General features: G+C 38.2%; 1 protein-coding gene and 1 long non-coding RNA gene across 2 annotated transcripts in view; one reads left to right on the plus strand and one right to left on the minus strand.

Moving 5' to 3' along the window:
- Window positions 1-727: 727 nt before the first annotated feature.
- The window catches only part of lekr1 (Leucine-, glutamate- and lysine-rich protein 1), a 101,185-nt gene continuing 82,742 nt past the window's right edge, over window positions 728-19,170 (minus strand). The window contains exons 12-13 of the mRNA XM_084124157.1: window positions 16,691-16,912; window positions 728-1,706 (exon numbers count right to left, since the gene is read on the minus strand). Coding sequence (XP_083980283.1) covers window positions 1,311-1,706; window positions 16,691-16,912 — 618 coding nt within the window. The 3' untranslated portion in view covers window positions 728-1,310. The remainder of the gene's footprint in view (window positions 1,707-16,690; window positions 16,913-19,170) is intronic.
- LOC311089456 lies at window positions 1,702-6,016 on the plus strand. Its single transcript, XR_014607696.1, has 2 exons — window positions 1,702-3,053; window positions 5,192-6,016. It is a non-coding gene; the product is annotated as an uncharacterized lncRNA (long non-coding RNA).

Genomic DNA, 19,170 nt, shown 5'->3' on the forward strand with positions numbered 1-19,170 from the left:
GATCCATGTGGGTGGATTTGGGCAAGTGTTTATGAGACTTCATTTCATGGGAATGTTTGTGTGGGAAATTAGCCTATGAAAGGGTGGTGTTACGGCTGGTTCCTAACATTTTGGGAGTAAGCACATCTGTGGGCGGCTCAAATATGTGTGAGAATCTAGGTGTATGTTCTTGGCTGAGGAGCATCAGTGTGTGCCTTATGAATGCATTAAACTATTGATCTCTCTCACAAACATACACATGCTAACCTAAACACATTCATTTGAACATGTCAAAAGGTGCACTACATAAGACAAGCGGATGGATGGATGGACATGGTAAAGGTATTGTTTGACAACACCTCTGCCTCCATCTGCTGGATAATGTTTTCCTTTACCTGTAATGTATATGTTTGTATGTGTACAATCTGCAAAGTTACAAAGCTCACAGTCTCCCACAAAGGAAATCTAACAGAGCAGACCTGCCTAAAATACCTCGATCCAAGACCAGATAATTACTTTCTCACAATGTGAATTATTAGCATAATGGCCACCCAAAGGCGTGTGCAAAGAAAGACGACGACGCTTCAGTGAATTGCAGTGTTGTCCTCATGACACCGTGTGTTTGGAAAACTGCTTTTGCTTTCAGAAGTTAATCAGAGGTTGAGATTTATTTATAAAACGGTACAACCCAAAAGTTTGCTTGTCAGCGCACTTCTCAGTGAAAAAAAAACTATACCAAAATGTTTTTAAAAAAGCATTTATTTCATACTAAGTATACTACAAAACCATTAACATATCGCTTGAGACTGATATAAATATTATAATTAAACTTTATTTGGAGTACTTCTTTATTGCACAATGCACATTTCTTAATATTAAGCCTAAAATGTGTTCACTAAAATATCACTATTAGTAAAGATAGTATGATCTCTGTATACTATCAGTCTTTCAATGCAAGATATTTAAAGTATATCTTTAGTTGAACTACTTCCGGATAACTAACGTGCATTAACTACAATATTAGTTGTTCCAATTTAGGCAGACTTTAAGTATATCAGTTTAGTATACCAAAAGTTCAATTGCAGGGTATTTATATTAAGTACATAAATATGTAAATATAATTGAACATGACTTGAACAGAACTCACCAACAGGCACAATGGAAACATGAGGGCTAAATTCTGCATTCACGCCATGTCGAAACTACTGTAGTCTCACGACACTAGAGTCACATGACACTAGACAATATACAAAATAAAAGACATCAAAACATGAACAGACGTGACACCTAGAAGAATAGTGAGCACACAATCTAGGGGTCTTTAGGGAGAATCAGGGTTTGTCCTGTCCGCTCCTCACCCTGCCGAAGCTTTTGCACAGGTCGTTCACTGAAGTGACTCTCTCTTTGCTAATTTTGGGCAGGGTGGGTGTTAGCCGGGACGATCCATGCCAGGAAGCCGTACTTCTTCCCACGCTAGCAGAATGACTCTCAGGAACAGGCGGTTTGGATGAAATGTTCTGTTTGCGTATCTGAGGATGGGAAGGGCTGGGATTGACTCTGGGGATGGGGAAGTCTGAACTTGTAACTGTGGATCTGGAGAGTCGGGTGTGTGTCTGAAGGGTGGAGCGTCTGAATTCCTGAAGCTGTTGTTTGACCAGAGTCAGCGCTGCAGTCAGTTCTTCCCTTTCTTCACACTCACGCCTTACCGTCTCCTCAAGAAGGGACTTCTAAAAATCAAAGAGAGAAAAAAAGGTGGAGGGATCTCTCACAGGCCAATAAAACCCTTACATAGTTACAACAAAAATCGGTTACACTTTATTTTACGGTGTCATTGTTACAGCGTAATTATATATTAAAGTACTGAGTAATATTAAGTACATGTTCTTACTATAGGGTTAGGGTAGGATTTGGTTGAGGGTTAATTATGCATAATTAACTGTTAATACTATTGTAAGTACATGTAACATATATAACAAGGACACTGTAAAATAAAGTGTTACCCAAAAATCTAACTAAATGAAAAGTAGCTATAGTAGCTTTAAACTTAGAAAATGCCTCAATTTACAGTAAATCTGTAACCCATTTTTTGGGACACTTTTAGCAAGTATTTCATTCATATGTCTAATATGCTTCTGACTTAAGTTTTCATGCCGTTGAACGAATATGTTTTTCCTCTAGGTTGTTGGTTACTCTTGAGAAAAAGAAGTACACATCAGCGTTTTTCCTTTTTGGCAATGTGAGGTTAAGACGCGTTTTATTAAGGTTAAAGAGAGCTGACTGTTTCTGATAATACGCTTTGATAGAGCTGTTTAAGTCATATAAATCATGTTTAGTAGTGTTTTAATAGCAAGAACAAATGAGTAAGAACGAATCGGCAGTCAATGCCCAGCCCACAACGAGAACCAGTATAGTGCTGGGAAGTCTTTAGAAAGCCCGTCAGATGATAACACCTCTCAATGAGCCAGGACCGAACAAAGCAACACGCTCCGATAAAAGAAAACATCTCAGCTTTGATCCAAGAGTCAAAGGTGTCTCTTCAAGTATCAGTTGATGGTCTCATGGGCAAGTTTCCAGTGTCTCTTGTGTGGCACAGAGTGGCGACACTCACAGGCGATAACTTCACTGCGCTGGCTGCGGGCGAAATATAACTCTGAAAGACAAGATTGGATTGAGATGATGACTTCTAAATCTGGTGACGGACAGCGAATCTCAGGATCTTAAACAGTCTGGAGAACCGTGAGAAAGGCCAGTCTTTTTTTTTAAATCTCCCAAATTGGAATAATTCTTCATGCCCAAAGAGGACCATGGGAAGGTCCTCCTCCACGCCCACTCGATGTGTTTTCATAAATTCCAGGAGAAGGAAAAAGCGCAATAGAACGGGCCGGACAACATGAGGAAAAATACAAAGACTCTTTGAGGATCTAACCTTGACATTTCCGTCGATATCGCTTTAAAAACCATCAAACAGTTGCTGTACCAGACGGATGTACAATTCCAGCTGTACGACTACCAGTTCGCTGAGGATGAAACATTGCTTTGTAATACGCCTGATGAAGCTCAACGGATTGCTACACGTGAATAACTCTTGATATTATTGCAGCAATGTTGAGAATTACAGAAGAGTCATGTTAATTACTAGGCAGGCCTGAGACATTTCACATTAGGGTGATTTATATGCTTTCCTCTGTGTTGACAACTGCAATGCCTAATTTTCGTAATTCATTAAGTGTATCATTGATCCTGCAATTGATAGCAGGTTTAAAATGCTTTAAGTGACAGGTCTGCTATATTATAACACACTTTACTTATCTGTGCTAATTAAAGGTGCAGTAAGCAATTTCTGAGAAACGCTGTTGAAAGTGGATCTGATCGAGCACCAAAACACACTTGTAGCCAATCAGCATTAAGGGGTGTGTCCACTCATGAATGGGGAGGAGCCTGTGTAGCAGAGCATGTTTGTGAATTTGGCAGGGCTATCAAAATACAGGGGCGTGTTTGTTTTGGTGATTTTAAATATTAAAGGATAATTCCGGTATTTAGCACTTTGAGTCTCTTTTCTGGTTTGTTTTGGATGAACTAGAGTGGTGGACACAGAAATGTTGACGATGGGTCCTGTCTCGACTTTTTGACTCGTTTAGAATCACCTTTGACCCCTTCAGAGTGGCTGGCTACGGGCATGCACGAACATGTGCTTAAAACAACCCTTAACGTTCGTTTTCAAAACTGTTCAACTCACCGAGTGGTTAGTGGTGTTCGTTGATGTTCCAAAACAAGTAGCGTAGCGAAATGCAGTTTCTGTCGTGTTTTATTTGGCATTTTGTAAAATCCCATTGATTTCTGTTGGAGGACTCATTGCTTGTTGATATTACTGCGCTTCAGACTCAAATATCGAGCGGAAGTTTCTACGCAGTTGTGAGGTATCTGAAAAAATAGTTCCACTATAGCAGATAACACGGATTGAAATCATACATTGCGCCGATATATTTGTTTTTAATCATCAACGAACACCACTAACCACTCTGTGAGTTGCACAGTTTTGAAAACGAACGTTAAGGGTTGTTTTAAGCACATGTTCGTGCATGCCCGTAGCCAGACACTCTGAAGGGGTCAAAGGCGATTCTAAACGAGTCGAGACAGGACCCATCGTCAACATTTCTGTGTCCACCACTCTAGTTCATCCAAAACAAACCAGAAAAGAGACTCAAAGTGCTAAATACCGGAATTATCCTTTAACAGCGTGTCTCAGATATCGCTAACTGCACATTTAACAGGCTATTCAATAGTATTGATGATTAATAACTTTACCGTTGATCGGCCCAGAAATGATGGTTTGCATTTATAGTTTTGTTAATGCGGTATTGTGTCTGTTAATAGTGCTTGTGGTCCGCTTATACACTTATTTGTATGCCTGATTTTATATTTTATGCTTTTCTGGTTACATTATGTCTGGAGCTTTGAGGGAAAATAAAAAACTCAAAAGGATATGGACTTGGATCATTGGTAGTCGAGAGATGGTTGTGAGCTGCGGTTTGTCTTTATTCCATGGACAAATCTAGAATGTATTATATGAGGAGATTAAATACAGACAGAGATTAAACAGAGAGCTGTGATTAAGTACATAAATAGCCTTTCTACAGGAAACACGTACTGAAAATCATAACAGACTTAGGAAGCCTTGGGTTGGCCAGGTCTACCACTCCAATTTTAACCATATGTGTGGAGGCGTAGCGAAAATAATTCACAAAAGAACACTATTTACTGCATCTGGAACGATTTCAGATCCCCAAGGGCGGTACATTAGTGTATCAGGTCATCTTTTCAATAAACAAATAGTTAACTTATTGAATCTATACAGAATATTGATCACCAATATGCTATGGCTCCAACGCCAGAGTTATATAGAGAAAATCAACAATATTTGATTCATTATTGATAGAAAAAACCGAGTGTGATTACGAACACGGCAAAAAGGCAGACCGTCTTCTCGCAAAACAGTTAAAAAGTAAATCAGCATCTCAGCTTATTCCGAAGATTAGGAAAATATCTAAATTACAATAGGTCCCCAAGAAATTAATTCTAATTCATTTTTTTCTATTTTCGTATTTTCTTGGCTGCCAAACTAGATTCAACTCTCAAACATATTTTTGCTAATTAAAGTGATCTTGTTCAATTTAATCTTTAAAAAACTGATTTTTTCTCTCAATATGTTCAGGTTTGTCACTTCATCCAAGACCATTTCTAAAGTCACCTGAGATAAAAGCTGAAGTCCGAGTGAATGGGATCTGATTCAGATGAAAGTTCTCTACTGTAAAACCAACTTGGCTAAACTGTTTACTGATTAAACATGCGATCGCTGTAATGCATCCAAGGCAGATCTAGCCCATGTGTTACGGTCATGTTCTAAACAGAGAAACCTTTGTTTGTCAGTTTCTTAGATTTTAAACTCAGCTTTTAAATGAAGAATTCACCCAATAATGGCTCTGTTTGACATCAGAGCTGATGATGTTCAAATAGCTAAAGATCAAGAAAATGCCTTGGCTTTTGCAACCTTTATAGCTAGAAAGCACAGTAAAAGTAGGACAGTAAGTTGAGAAATACCTTCCTCCCATCACATTATGCCAGTGTTTTGGTTTCATTTTCAAGGACTTTTAGTTTGTTTCTCTTTGTTTCCTGTCTCCTTTGTTCACATGTTCCCGCTTGTCTTTGGTTGTCATGGTTATTAATTGAGTTATTTCTCACACCTGTCCCTCATTAGTTCATTAGTTGTTGTGTATATAATTCCCTCAGAAAACTAAATGCTTTTAATGCTTTTCGTCCATTTATTGACACAACAATACCATTTTGGGGGCCTGAAAGGCAAACTTTTGAAAGCTTTTGTGTCTGTGTAAACCACAAAAACGCATGTGTAATATGTGTTTATTGCTTTGTTTTTTAATGTTTGTATGTATTTTAGAGTTATTGATTACTTATGGACAGCACTTTGGTCCATTCTAATGGTTTTGAAAGTGCTTTATAAATAAAAGTTGAGTTGAGTTGAGTTGTTTTTCCAGATCTGTGTGAACATTTTGATAATGTTGTTATCTGTGTGTGGAAAAAAAGGATAGGAAATGTCAATGTAAAAGTTGAAAACAATGATTCATCAAGTTACTTTGTTTTGAGTCATCATCTGCTCAAAAGGTCTATTGTTATAATGATAAATAGTAGCCTATCCATCACTAAGATGATTTCACTTGAAAGTGTAACACAGGGAAACTCCACTTGGAAAGACAGCGGGATGATGACGTAAGCACACAGGAGGTCACGCATGCCTTTGGAAACGCACGTGTTTGTGTGAAACTCAGGGAGTTCCCTACATATCTGTGTGCATGATGTCACCAGATACGATCTTCAGGTGAAACACTGGCATCTAGTGGTCATAATGAGATACTGCAGTACACAGATCACTTCAACAGCCTGTTTAGAATTATGAAATTAGTTCATAATGGCACTCATTAACGCTTGTTTCTGATTGGCTGACAGAGGTTCTAAGGGTTCTATAAGGTTCTATAACTGCAAAGCTATGAAGCAGTTACAGGTTTTCAAAGTTATTATGGTTAAACTATTTTTATTATTTGAAATAAACCTGAATAATAATAATAATAATAAAAATAATACAAATTAGAATGATATATATATATATATATATATAATATGAAAAACTTTAAACAAAAATGACAAATGTTGCTTTGGCAAATAGCGGAAATAAGTTCTTAGAACTAATGCTAATTGGAAAGAAAGAAAGAAAGAAAGAAAGAAAGAAAGAAAGAAAGAAAGAAAGAAAGAAAGAAAGAAAGAAAGAAAGAAAGAAAAATAAACCAAATAGGTCTAATAGTAAAAAGACAAAAAGCACAAATTACTTAAAATTATAAATTAAACCTGAAAAATATAAGAATAAAACCTAATAAATAAAAAAATATATATATTATATATATTATAATCTCTCTCTCTCTATATATATACTTTTTTTTACTATAATAGTAGGCCTATTTAAATCATTCTATAATAATAATAATGCAACCAGTATTATTATTATAGAATGATTTAAATAGGCCTACTACTGTTGCCACTGTGTAGGTCACATTACACTTGTCCAAATTATAAAATCATCTTGAAAGCATGCAAATATTTTTTTCAGTGGCAATTTCAATTTCAGTGACTGTTTTGATTAAAACATATTAAAATAAAAACATACAAAAAAAATACAAATAAATCATGCACAACTAATGAGCAAATATTCTTCCTATCACGGCAGTATAAGCATCTCTGTGTGCATTCGTTTTCAGTAATGGTCTGTTGTCAATCATTTCATCATTTCAACTTATGTAAAAAAAAATATATGTTGATAAAGTTAGTTGTTTAATATACAAAATAATATAGGTTATTATAATGCTAGACGCAATAAATGTGGGTGTTAGTCCTGATTTGGACTGTACCTCATGTAACCAGCGCTGATCCAAAACATACACCCCATTTCTTCCCTGCAGCTACAGCTCATAAACACACACCAGCCATGCATGCAGCTCACACACACACACACACACACACACACACACACACACACACACACACACACACACACACACACACACACACACACACACACACACACACACACACACACACACACACACACACACACACAATCTCTCTTTAACTGTACCGGAGAGACTAGTGTGTGTGTGCCAGTAAAGGTCAAACGCTATACGGGCATCTTGTGTAGACAAAGTGACCTTTGCTTCACTCCTCTCCTCGTCTGACACATGAAGCCACAGAGAGTTCATATCACAGCATGAGCAAAGCTGAGGGGAAGGAGAAAGATGATGATGATCTCAGAGACGAGAGCTAAGAGGTCAGACTTCTGCAGGATAGCATGTCACATATTAGAGATTTTATAAAGTAAAGCAAATTAAGGTTTTAATAATTCCCATTGGCTCCCTCCTGTCGGCCATTTTAGAATTTATGGCAAACAACCAACAATTCTAAAGTCTGGGGTCAGTTTTCTTTTTAAAAAGAAATAAATACTTCTATTCAGCAATGGCATATTAAATTTGATCAAAAGTGACATTAAAGACCTTACTAAATATTCTATTTCAAATTAATGTTGTTTCTTCTCAAAGAATCCTGAAAATGTTCCTTGAGAACCAAATTAGCATATTATAATGATTATTAAAGGATCATGAGACACTGAAGTAATAACTGCTGAAAGTTCAGATTTAACATATATATATATAAAAGAAAACTTCTTGTAATATTTCACAATATTACTGTTTTTACTGTATTCTTGATCAAATAAATGCAGCTTTGGTGAGCAGAAGAGACTTCTTTCAAAAACATTACAAAAAATCTTACTGACCCCAAACTTTTGAATGGCAGTGTATATAAATATATATATTTAATGTAGCAACACAGAAATCACCATCTTTCTGTTATGAAGTAGAAACTCTGTCAGTGTGAAACCACAATTCCTCTGATGCTTCACTTACACACTGCTTATCTCTTCGGTTTGAAAAACAATGCATCAGTGTGTGTGTGTGTGTGTGTGTGTGTGTGTGTGTGTGTGTGTGTGTGTGTGTGTGTGTGTGTGTGTGTGCGTGTGTGTGTGTGGAGAAAGGATGGATAAACAGAAGACAGTTGTTTATTTTGTCAAAGAAATGAAGTGTAAGGAGAAATACTAAATCAATTCAACGCTTATGAAGGACTTACAGCCCCCCAAAACAAGCAGATCTACCGCCAAGACATATGTCCTGCTGCTTCTCAGAAGAGCCACGAGAACCACACATCTGTCATCTGTGTGTACACGGGCATACTTTGACGAATGTCGGGAAATCTAGTGGTTTGAGTGAGGCCTTAAGTTATTTATCATTGACTTTAGCAATGTGTACCTGGTTGCCATAAACCTAAACCAGCTCATTGTGCCTGAGCCAATATGGCTCAAACTTACATAATTAAAATGTGCACTAGCTTACAGTAAACCAGACTATTTAAATGTTGAGCAAGCAATCTCACTGGCTGCAGGATCAGCAGAGGCCAATCAGCTTGAGTCTCTGCTGATGTGATTGCATGCAAACTGCATGTAAAGGACCAATCAGCTTGCGCCCTCTAGAGTTACATGACTGAACTAGATTGACATACAGTGCTATGTTTAGACACCCATGCTAAAGTTGACTAAAAAGAGGAATAAAAAATCATATTTTGGAAATTGAACTTAATGCCTTAATTAAAAAAATTAGGAAAAATCCAACCTTTAAGAACACCAATTTTCTTTGTGAATGAATAATGTATCGTAAATAAATAAATGTTCTTCCTTAAAATACAGGGTGCATAAGTCTGGACACCCCTATGTTAAATTCCCATAGAGGCAGGCAGATTTTTATTTGTAAAGGCCAGTTACTTCATGGATCCAGGATAATATGCATCCTGATAAAGTTCCCTTGGCCTTTGGGATTAAAATAGCCCCACATCATCACATAGCCTTCACCATACCTAGAGATTGGCATGGGGTACTTTCCATAAGATCATCTCTCAATGCAAATCAAACTAGCTTTTAGGCTAACTGAAATAAAACCATGCCAATCTCTAGGTATGGTGAAGGCTATGTGATGATGTGGGGCTATTTTAATTCCAAATAGGCCGCTGTACGTGAGCTGTATCGTTCAGTTTCGTTCCGACAAACGGGGCACTACTTTTTCTTTTGCTCAATATGTTCAACGTTAATAAAAGGTATCCAAGCAAAAAGTTCTCCACGCATTATCCTGCAGTTAATGAGAAAAGTGTAATTTATTGGCGCACTATATTGACTGCGTATTGAGACATATAAAACTGTTGAGCTAGATTTTCAACCAATCAGCATCAAAAATGTAAGTAGGTCAGAGCCGAAATCAAGCCAATATCACTACGCACATGTAAACATGGAGGAGGACGTAAGCAGCGCATCTTCATCTGATAGCGGCGATCAAGCTCGATTAACACCCATAAAGTGTATTCTTCATGTCGGAAAAGATGGTGGGAAAGGTCCGCAGCCCTTTACTGAAGTCCGATGGGAAAAAATCAAGCAATGTGTGTAGGAATGGCTCAAAACGTCAGACACTACGGAGCTAACGCTAGCTATTGCTAATAAACATGTTGCCCTCCTGGACAAGCCGGTCTCTGATGTCCCAACAACTACGGGTTTCACCCGGCCTGCTATCAGCGTTTTATAGACAAAAAAACGCTTGATTTGTGTGTATGTGTGTGATGGGTAGGTTTAGGGGTCGGGTTAGTGTGTGTGTGTGTGTGTGTGTGTGTGTGTGTGAGAGAGAGAGAGAGATGGGTAGGTTTAGGGGTCGGGTTAGTGTGTGTGTGTGTGTGTGTGTGTGTGAGAGAGAGAGAGATGTGTAGGTTTAGGGGTCGGGTTAGTGTGTGTGTGTGTGTGTGTGAGAGAGAGAGATGGGTAGGTTTAGGGGTCGGGTTAGTGTGTGTGTGTGTGTGTGTGTGTGTGTGTGAGAGAGAGAGAGAGATGGGTAGGTTTAGGGGTCGGGTTAGTGTGTGTGTGTGTGTGTGTGTGAGAGAGAGGGGTAGGTTTAGGGGTCGGGTGTGTGTGTGTGTGTGTGAGTGAGAGAGAGAGATGGGTCGGGTTAGTGTGTGTGTGAGAGCGATGGGTAGGTTTAGGGGTCGGGTTAGTGTGTGTGTGTGTGTGTGTGAGAGAGAGATGGGTAGGTAAATAAATAAATCAAAATTAAATCTTGTTTACAATAATCATTCCTGTGAATATGTACATGTAGTGCAGTTACTGCTCCTGTATGCAAATTAACAATTCACCATTAAATGTGTTATTTTTAAAAGTGTTTTTTTTGTATACTTTTGAGTTTAACTTGGAGTGAGATTTGGGGAGATTAGGGGGGGGGTTTGCAAAAAAAACCTGCATCACAATAAGTGTATTGTGATTGTCAAAACATTTTAGTAACTAAACTGAATTTTAATAGGTTTAGTGACAACATGTTACAATGTTTATATGGTACAATTTCTGGTAAGCTATGTTTTTTGTTTTGTTTTTTTACAAATTTCACGATTTCAATTCAATTCTTGTGATTTGATTTAATATTGACTCATTTGGATAAATATTAGGTACACAAGATGGGCGTAAATTTTTCTCAAGAAAAAAAAAATACATAGGCTACATACATACAGACAGCCCTATCAGCTGGTAGTATTATTTAAGGTTAAAAATAACTCAAATTAAATATAATGCGTTTTTTATTATAATAACAACTTTATTTAATGATATAAGTACAAATATAATATGTAATATAGTACACATATTTAGCAAAATACTCTCTATAGCTCTTTTTCTAGCCAACTAACCTGTCTATATTATGGTCATTAAATGGCTTTCCTGAGGTAATGGTCATCATGTTGACTGTCCCTAGATAGCAACTTCAGGTATATCACACATTTCAAACTGGTTTATTTTGTAGGCTACTTCAAGTGGTAATTCGGCATTTTTGGGTTTATATGATAAACAGGTTTGAAAGTGCAAAATTCCCTATGTTTTCCCTTTTTTTCAAAATGGGCACCTTTAGCATCATTTTTCTCAAAAACTGCAAGGTTGTGTGTGGAGAACTTTTTCCTAAGGAATCTCTATATATTTCTGATGTTAAATATAAAAAAGTAGGTAGTGCCCCACTTGGTGGAACGAAACCCTATTTCTAGGCCTCTTTTAGGCTACCGACAGCGGCCTAACACTAACCCGACCCCTAAACCTACCCATCTCTCTCTCTCTCTCTCACACACACTAACCCGACCCCTAAACCTACCCATCTCTCTCTCTCTCTCTCACACACACTAACCCGACCCCTAAACCTACCCATCTCTCTCTCTCTCTCTCACACACACACACTAACCCGACCCCTAAACCTACCCATCTCTCTCTCTCTCTCTCACACACACACACTAACCCGACCCCTAAACCTACCCATCTCTCTCTCTCTCTCTCACACACACACACACACTAACCCGACCCCTAAACCTACCCATCTCTCTCTCTCTCTCTCACACACACACACACACACACACACTAACCCGACCCCTAAATCTACCAATCTCTCTCTCTCTCTCTCACACACACACACACACACACACACACACACTAACCCGACCCCTAAACCTACCCATCTCTCTCTCTCTCTCTCACACACACACACACACACACACACACACACACACACACTAACCCGACCCCTAAATCTACCAATCTCTCTCTCTCTCTCACACACACACACACACACTAACCCGACCCCTAAACCTACCCATCTCTCTCTCTCTCTCTCTCACACACACACACACACACACTAACCCGACCCCTAAACCTACCAATCTCTCTCTCTCTCTCACACACACACACACACACTAACCCGACCCCTAAACCTACCCATCTCTCTCTCTCTCACACACACACACTAACCCGACCCCTAAACCTACCCATCTCTCTCTCTCACACACACAATAACCCGACCCCTAAACCTACCCATCGCTCTCACACACACACTAACCCGACCCATCTCTCTCTCTCTCTCACTCACACACACACACACACCCGACCCCTAAACCTACCCATCTCTCTCTCACACACACACACACACACTAACCCGACCCCTAAACCTACCCATCTCTCTCTCTCTCTCTCTCACACACACACACACACACACACACACACTAACCCGACCCCTAAACCTACCCATCTCTCTCTCTCTCTCACACACACTAACCCGACCCCTAAACCTACCCATCTCTCTCTCTCACACACACACACACACACACTAACCCGACCCCTAAACCTACCCATCTCTCTCTCTCTCACACACACACACACACACACTAACCCGACCCCTAAACCTACCCATCTCTCTCTCTCTCTCTCACACACACACACACACACACACACACTAACCCGACCCCTAAACCTACCCATCTCTCTCTCTCTCACACACACACACACACACACACACACACACACACACACTAACCCGACCCCTAAACCTACCCATCTCTCTCTCTTTCTCACACACACACACACACACACTAACCCGACCCCTAAACCTACCCATCACACACATACACACAAGTCAAGCGTTTTTTGTCTATAAAACGCTGATAGCAGGCCGGGTGAAACCCGTAGTTGTTGGGACATCAGAGACCGGTTTGTCCAGGAGGGCAACATGTTTATTAGCAATAGCTAACGTTAGCTCCGTAGTGTCTGACGTTTTGAGCCATTCCTACACACATTGCTTAATTTTTTCCCATCGGACTTCAGTAAAGGGCTGCGGACCTTTCCCACCATCTTTTCCGACATGAAGAATACACTTTATGGGTGTTAATCGAGCTTGATCGCCGCTATCAGATGAAGATGCGCTGCTTACGTCCTCCTCCATGTTTACATGTGCGTAGTGATATTGGCTTGATTTCGGCTCTGACCTACTTACATTTTCGATGCTGATTGGTTGAAAATCTAGCTCAACAGTTTTATATGTCTCAATACGCAGTCAATATAGTGCGCCAATAAATTACACTTTTCTCATTAACTGCAGGATAATGCGTGGAGAACTTTTTGCTTGGATACCTTTTATTAACGTTGAACATATTGAGCAAAAGAAAAAGTAGTGCCCCGTTTGTCGGAACGAAACTGAACGATACAGCTCACGTACAGCGGCCTATTTGGGATTAAAATAGCCCCACATCATCACATAGCCTTCACCATACCTAGAGATTGGCATGGTTTTATTTCAGTTAGCCTAATAGCTAGTTTGATTTGCATTGAGAGATGATCTTATGGAAAGTACCCCATGCCAATCTCTAGGTATGGTGAAGGCTATGTGATGATGTGGGGCTATTTTAATCCCAAAGGCCAAGGGAACTTTATCAGGATGCATATTATCCTGGATCCATGAAGTAACTGGCCTTTACAAATAAAAATCTGCCTGCCTCTATGGGAATTTAACATAGGGGTGTCCAAACTTATGCACCCTGTATTTTAAGGAAGAACATTTATTTATTTACGATACATTATTCATTCACAAAGAAAATTGGTGTTCTTAAAGGTTGGATTTTTCCTAATTTTTTTAATGAAGGCATTAAGTTCAATTTCCAAAAGATGATTTTTTATTCCTCTTTTTAGTCAACTTTAGCATGGGTGTCTAAACTTATGCATAGCACTGTGTATTTATTTATTTATATTAGTGCACACATACTGTAAATTGTAACCATTACTTCTGAAAATAAATACTAAATATTAGTTTTAAATAGTTAAAAAAAACGACATTAGCATTTTGCTAAGTTAAAGATGCAACATCTGATAAGCCTATAAATGCATAGCACATAGAAATAGTGAGTAAAATTGGTAATTTTCTAATTAGATTTAATTATCTCTCATCTGCCATCTTGAATGAATTGTTTCACTCATGGCTGTGATTGGCCTGTCGGCTACAGATAAAAACAATGCCTTTAAATTTGGCCAAAATTGAGTATCTCGGCAGGGTCTCTTATCTTAGAACAGCTGGTGTGCCGAAAGCATGTCTATGATGTCTTAAAACACTGCCTAGGTAGGCAGCTAACTTCATTTAGAAACAGAGCCGCAGTCCTTCCCACTTCCCTCTCCTGCTCTTGAACCAGCAACAACCTCATAAATCCTCAAAAATATCAACCAAAGTCTGAAAATATCTCAGATGCCTCTGAAGAGCGCAGGCACAGTTCAAAGACGAGATGAAAGAAAAAGAGAGAGCGAGAGGGGGAGGAAGGGAAAAGAACATCAAGAAGGTGCTTCTTATGAAAGGTGAAGCGTTAAATGCCCTTAGGTATCGATTTTATATCACAGTCAGATCTTGGATAGCTTTAATGGATTCTTAAAATGCAGTGAAATCTTTCCCACAAAAGAAAGCCATTTGCTTTCTAAGCGGGGAGGGAGATGAGAGAGAGAGAGAGAGAGAGAGAGAGAGAGACGCTGCGCTCTGGGCCACATAAAAGAGTGTGTCAGCTGTGAAATTCACGTCACGGCACCTTGAACTAGATGAACTGGCGAGACACGCAGGAGAGAGAGAGAGAGAGGGGGGGAGGGGGAGGGGGAGGGGGGAGGGGGGGGGGGGTTGAAGGAAAGGGTTTTTAGAGTCAGAGTGGGAGAATATGAGAGAACTGACAAGAGTGTCGTGACTGAAACCACAGACGCCCCCTGGAGACGCAGGCATGCGTGTCAACAGAACACTGCCCCAAATACACTCTCTCTCTCTCTCTCTCTCTCTGACGAGAAGGATTCGCTCATCTCTCACACACTCTCACGCATGCTCATGTCACCTCTGCTGTTTCTTATTTTGGTGCTGGACATTTATTCCCGTTCTCTCCTCGGTCTGTGTGCTGAGTCTAGACATGCTTGCTTAACATTTTTTGCAGCATGATATAACTGATCGGTTTGCCGACCCTCTCGGTACATCAGTTATGAGCACAAGCGGGTTGTTTTGTTAGTATCTCCATTTATTATTAGCCTTCATTATTAATGGTCTGCTGCGTGTAAGCGGTATCTGAATTGTGTCAGAGTTCTTGCTCTTCACTTTTTTGCCCCTTGGGGTCAGTAAAAAGCCATTTAAAATCAGATAAATCAATTTTGCTTCAATGTGGCTTATCAAGTAAAAAATACAATATCCAAACTTCAATTACATACAATCATGTCCAATTCATATTAAAAACTTCAAGATTCACACTTTATATTGCTTATTTTCTTGTGCCGCAAGGGGAAGGTCCAACTGGCCGGAGGAAGAACTCATTCCAGCTTCATTTGGTGACATTTGGTAATTTTATAATAAGATTCACATTAGTTACTGCATTAGTTATTGTGAACTAAAAATGTGCAACGTATAAATTCATAAATGTACTATTGTTTAAAGGGGTCATGACATCATGAGAAACCAAATTTGCCTTCATCTTTTGACAAATACGAGGTCTTTGTACCATCCTGCAAGTTTTATAACTATTTTCCATATATATATTCCATATATCCATATATATATGTGTGTGTGTGTGTGTGTTTGTGTTTGTGCATTATAAGTGAACCTCAAGGAAGATCTTAAAATTATTTTTAAAAATCCGCTATGAACCCTTGAATCCACAGTTCTTCATAAAACATGAAATGTTAAAGTTAAATGCATAAGTTTTGGCTCTGTAAGGTTTTTAATTTATTTTTGTGAAAAAAGTCTCTCATGCTCACCAAGGCAGCATTTATTTGATCAAACTACAGTAAAATTTTATTATAAATTAACATCTATTATAATTCCTGTGATGGCAAAGCTGTGTTTTCACCATCATTACTCCAGTCTTCAGAGTCACATTCTAATACGCTGGTTTGGGCCTTAAGAAACATGTATTATTGTTATCAATGTTGAAATTATTGATGTTGTGCTGCTTAAAAGACTTTAACATGTAATCCCTAAAATTCTTTCCTTAAAAAGCGCCCTTTTAATTGTAACTCATGGGTGATGTTGAAGTGAAACGATCATTTCGCAGCATGAATTTGTCCATGTAGAAACTATATAGCAGCTAGCTCTCCCTATGAAGTTCTCAGACTGGTGTAAATGTGCAGTCTGTTAAATCCATTTGTGGACACGTGAGTCGATGAGCCTCCTCAAACTCGTGTCAGTGTAGAGATGTGCCTCACCTCTTCCTCCAGGACGTCCCTCTCTTCTCTGAGCTTCTGTATGATGTTGAGCTGGTGTGTGTTCTGCATCTGTGTCTCTCTTGTCCTCTGCTCCTGCAGTGTCTGCTTCTGCCTCTGGGTGGCGCTCTCACGAATCTGCTCCTCCTGTTCACGAAGGCGCTTCTGAAGCACAGCCAACTCCTCCTGGAGCTCCTGTGTGGCTGAACGAACCAGAGCGGGAATCTAGAGGGAGGGACAGACAAATATAGTTTGCAAAAAAACACACCAAAAAACATTTGTGCTGATGACTGTGACTAATTACGCTGTCTGCGTTTCTATAAATAAAGGCCTGTTCACACCACGGACGATAACTATAATTATATTGCTATTCTTTTTCTATTTATATATAAAAAAAACTTTTCAGTTTCCACAAAAATATTAAGCAGCAAAAACTATTTTCAATATTGATGATAATATTAAGTACCACTATTAATATCTAAGCGATAATTGATAATAACTGAGCACTAAATCATCATATTAGAATGATTTCTGAAGGATCATGTGACACTGAAGACTGGAGTAATGATGCTGAAAATTCAGCTTTGAATAAATTACACTTTAAAAGAAATTCATATAAAAAACAGCTATTTTAAATTGTAATAATATTTCACAATATTAAAGTTTTACTGTGTTATTTATAAAATCAATGCAGCCTTGGTGAGCAGAAGAAAATATTTTAAAAAGTTTAACATTACAAAACGACCCCCTCACTCCCAAATCCCCTCCCCATGTTGTCCGTGATCAGCAACTCCTCATCTGTGGCATGCAGAAAGACAAAAGCTCTCAACATCACTTCTGGACCAGTAGACCTGCCTCCACCGATCTTACTCTGGACACACACACACACACACACACACTGGGTGTATCAGGCTCCACCGGACAGACAGTGATCAGACATAATTTATGGCCATGAACAAAGGAGAGGTGTGAGACAAAACCCAAACACTTTCAGAGAGAAAGACATGGAAACAGACACAGGGAGCTGTGTGTGTGTGTGTGTGTGTGTGTGTGTGTGTGTGTGTATGTGTGTGTGTGAGGGGGGGGGGGGGGGTAAAGTGCTGTAAAATTAAAAGTCTAATGTCAATCAACCGCCACTTACCTCTGTCTATTGACAATTTTTATATTACATTACATAACATATATATTAAACCATAATATATTATATCAACATTGATCCTTATCTTCTATTGCAAAGGTCAGATGACAGCATGTTGGAGGGCAGCTGGGAATGATTCTATTCTTGTTTTGAAGTGCAGTAAAACAAAACTTTGATATTTGTTTTCTTTGTGGTTTAATAACTCATGCATCAGAGGGTAAATTAATTAGTCCAGTGGGAAACAGAGCGTTGAGTTGAGTCTCATATTCAACCGTCCAAGCAAGTCAAACATGTTTTTCTTTCTCCTCAAATTAAGATCAAAGGGTCAAATAAGAATGTCCAAGATGATGCAAACTCCTCTAAATAGTTTATATATATATGAAGACAACATGAATATATATACAGTACCAGTCAAAAGTTTGGAAACGTTACTATTTTTAATGTTTTTGAAAGAAGTCTCTTATGCTCATCAAGCCTGCAGTTAAAAAAACAAAAAAAACAACAAAAAAAACAGTAATATTATGAAATATTATTACAATTTAAAATAATGGTTCTCTTTTTTAATATACTTTAAAATGTAATTTATTTTTGTGATGCAAAGCTGAATTTTCATCAGCAAGTACTCCAGTCTTTGGTGTCTTATGATCCTTCAGAAATCATTCTAATATGCTGATTTATGATCAATGTTGGAAACAGTTGTGCTGCTTAATATTTTTTTTATAACCTGAGATACTTTTTTCAGGATTATTTGATGAATAAAAAGTTAAAAAGAACTGTATTTATTTAGAATAGAAATCTTTTGTAACAATATACACTACCATTCAAAAGTTTGGGAACAATAACTATTTTTTTTAAAGAAATTAGTACTTTAATTCAACAAGAATGCGTTAAATTGATAAAAGGTGATGGTAACGATTTATATTGTTAGAAATGTTTTTATTTTGAATAAATGCTGTTTTTATGAATAAATGCTGTTAACGTTTTATTCATCAATGAATCCTGAAAAAAGTATTCCAAAAAAATATATTAAACAGCACAACTGTTTCCATCATTGATAATAACTGAGTATCAAATCATCATATTAGAATGATTTCTGAAGGATCATAAGACACCAAAGACTGGAGTACTTGCTGATGAAAATTCAGCTTTGCATCACAAAAATAAATTACATTTTAAAATATATTAAAAAAGAGAACCATTATTTTAAATTGTAATAATATTTCATAATATTACTGTTTTTTTGTTTTTTGTTTTTTTTTAACTGCAGGCTTGATGAGCATAAGAGACTTCTTGCAAAAGCATTAAAAATAGTAGTGTTTCCAAACTTTTGACTGGTACTGTATAT

Source organism: Abramis brama (assembly GCF_963993115.1).
Source record: "Abramis brama genome assembly, chromosome: 9".
NCBI lineage: Eukaryota > Metazoa > Chordata > Actinopteri > Cypriniformes > Leuciscidae > Abramis > Abramis brama.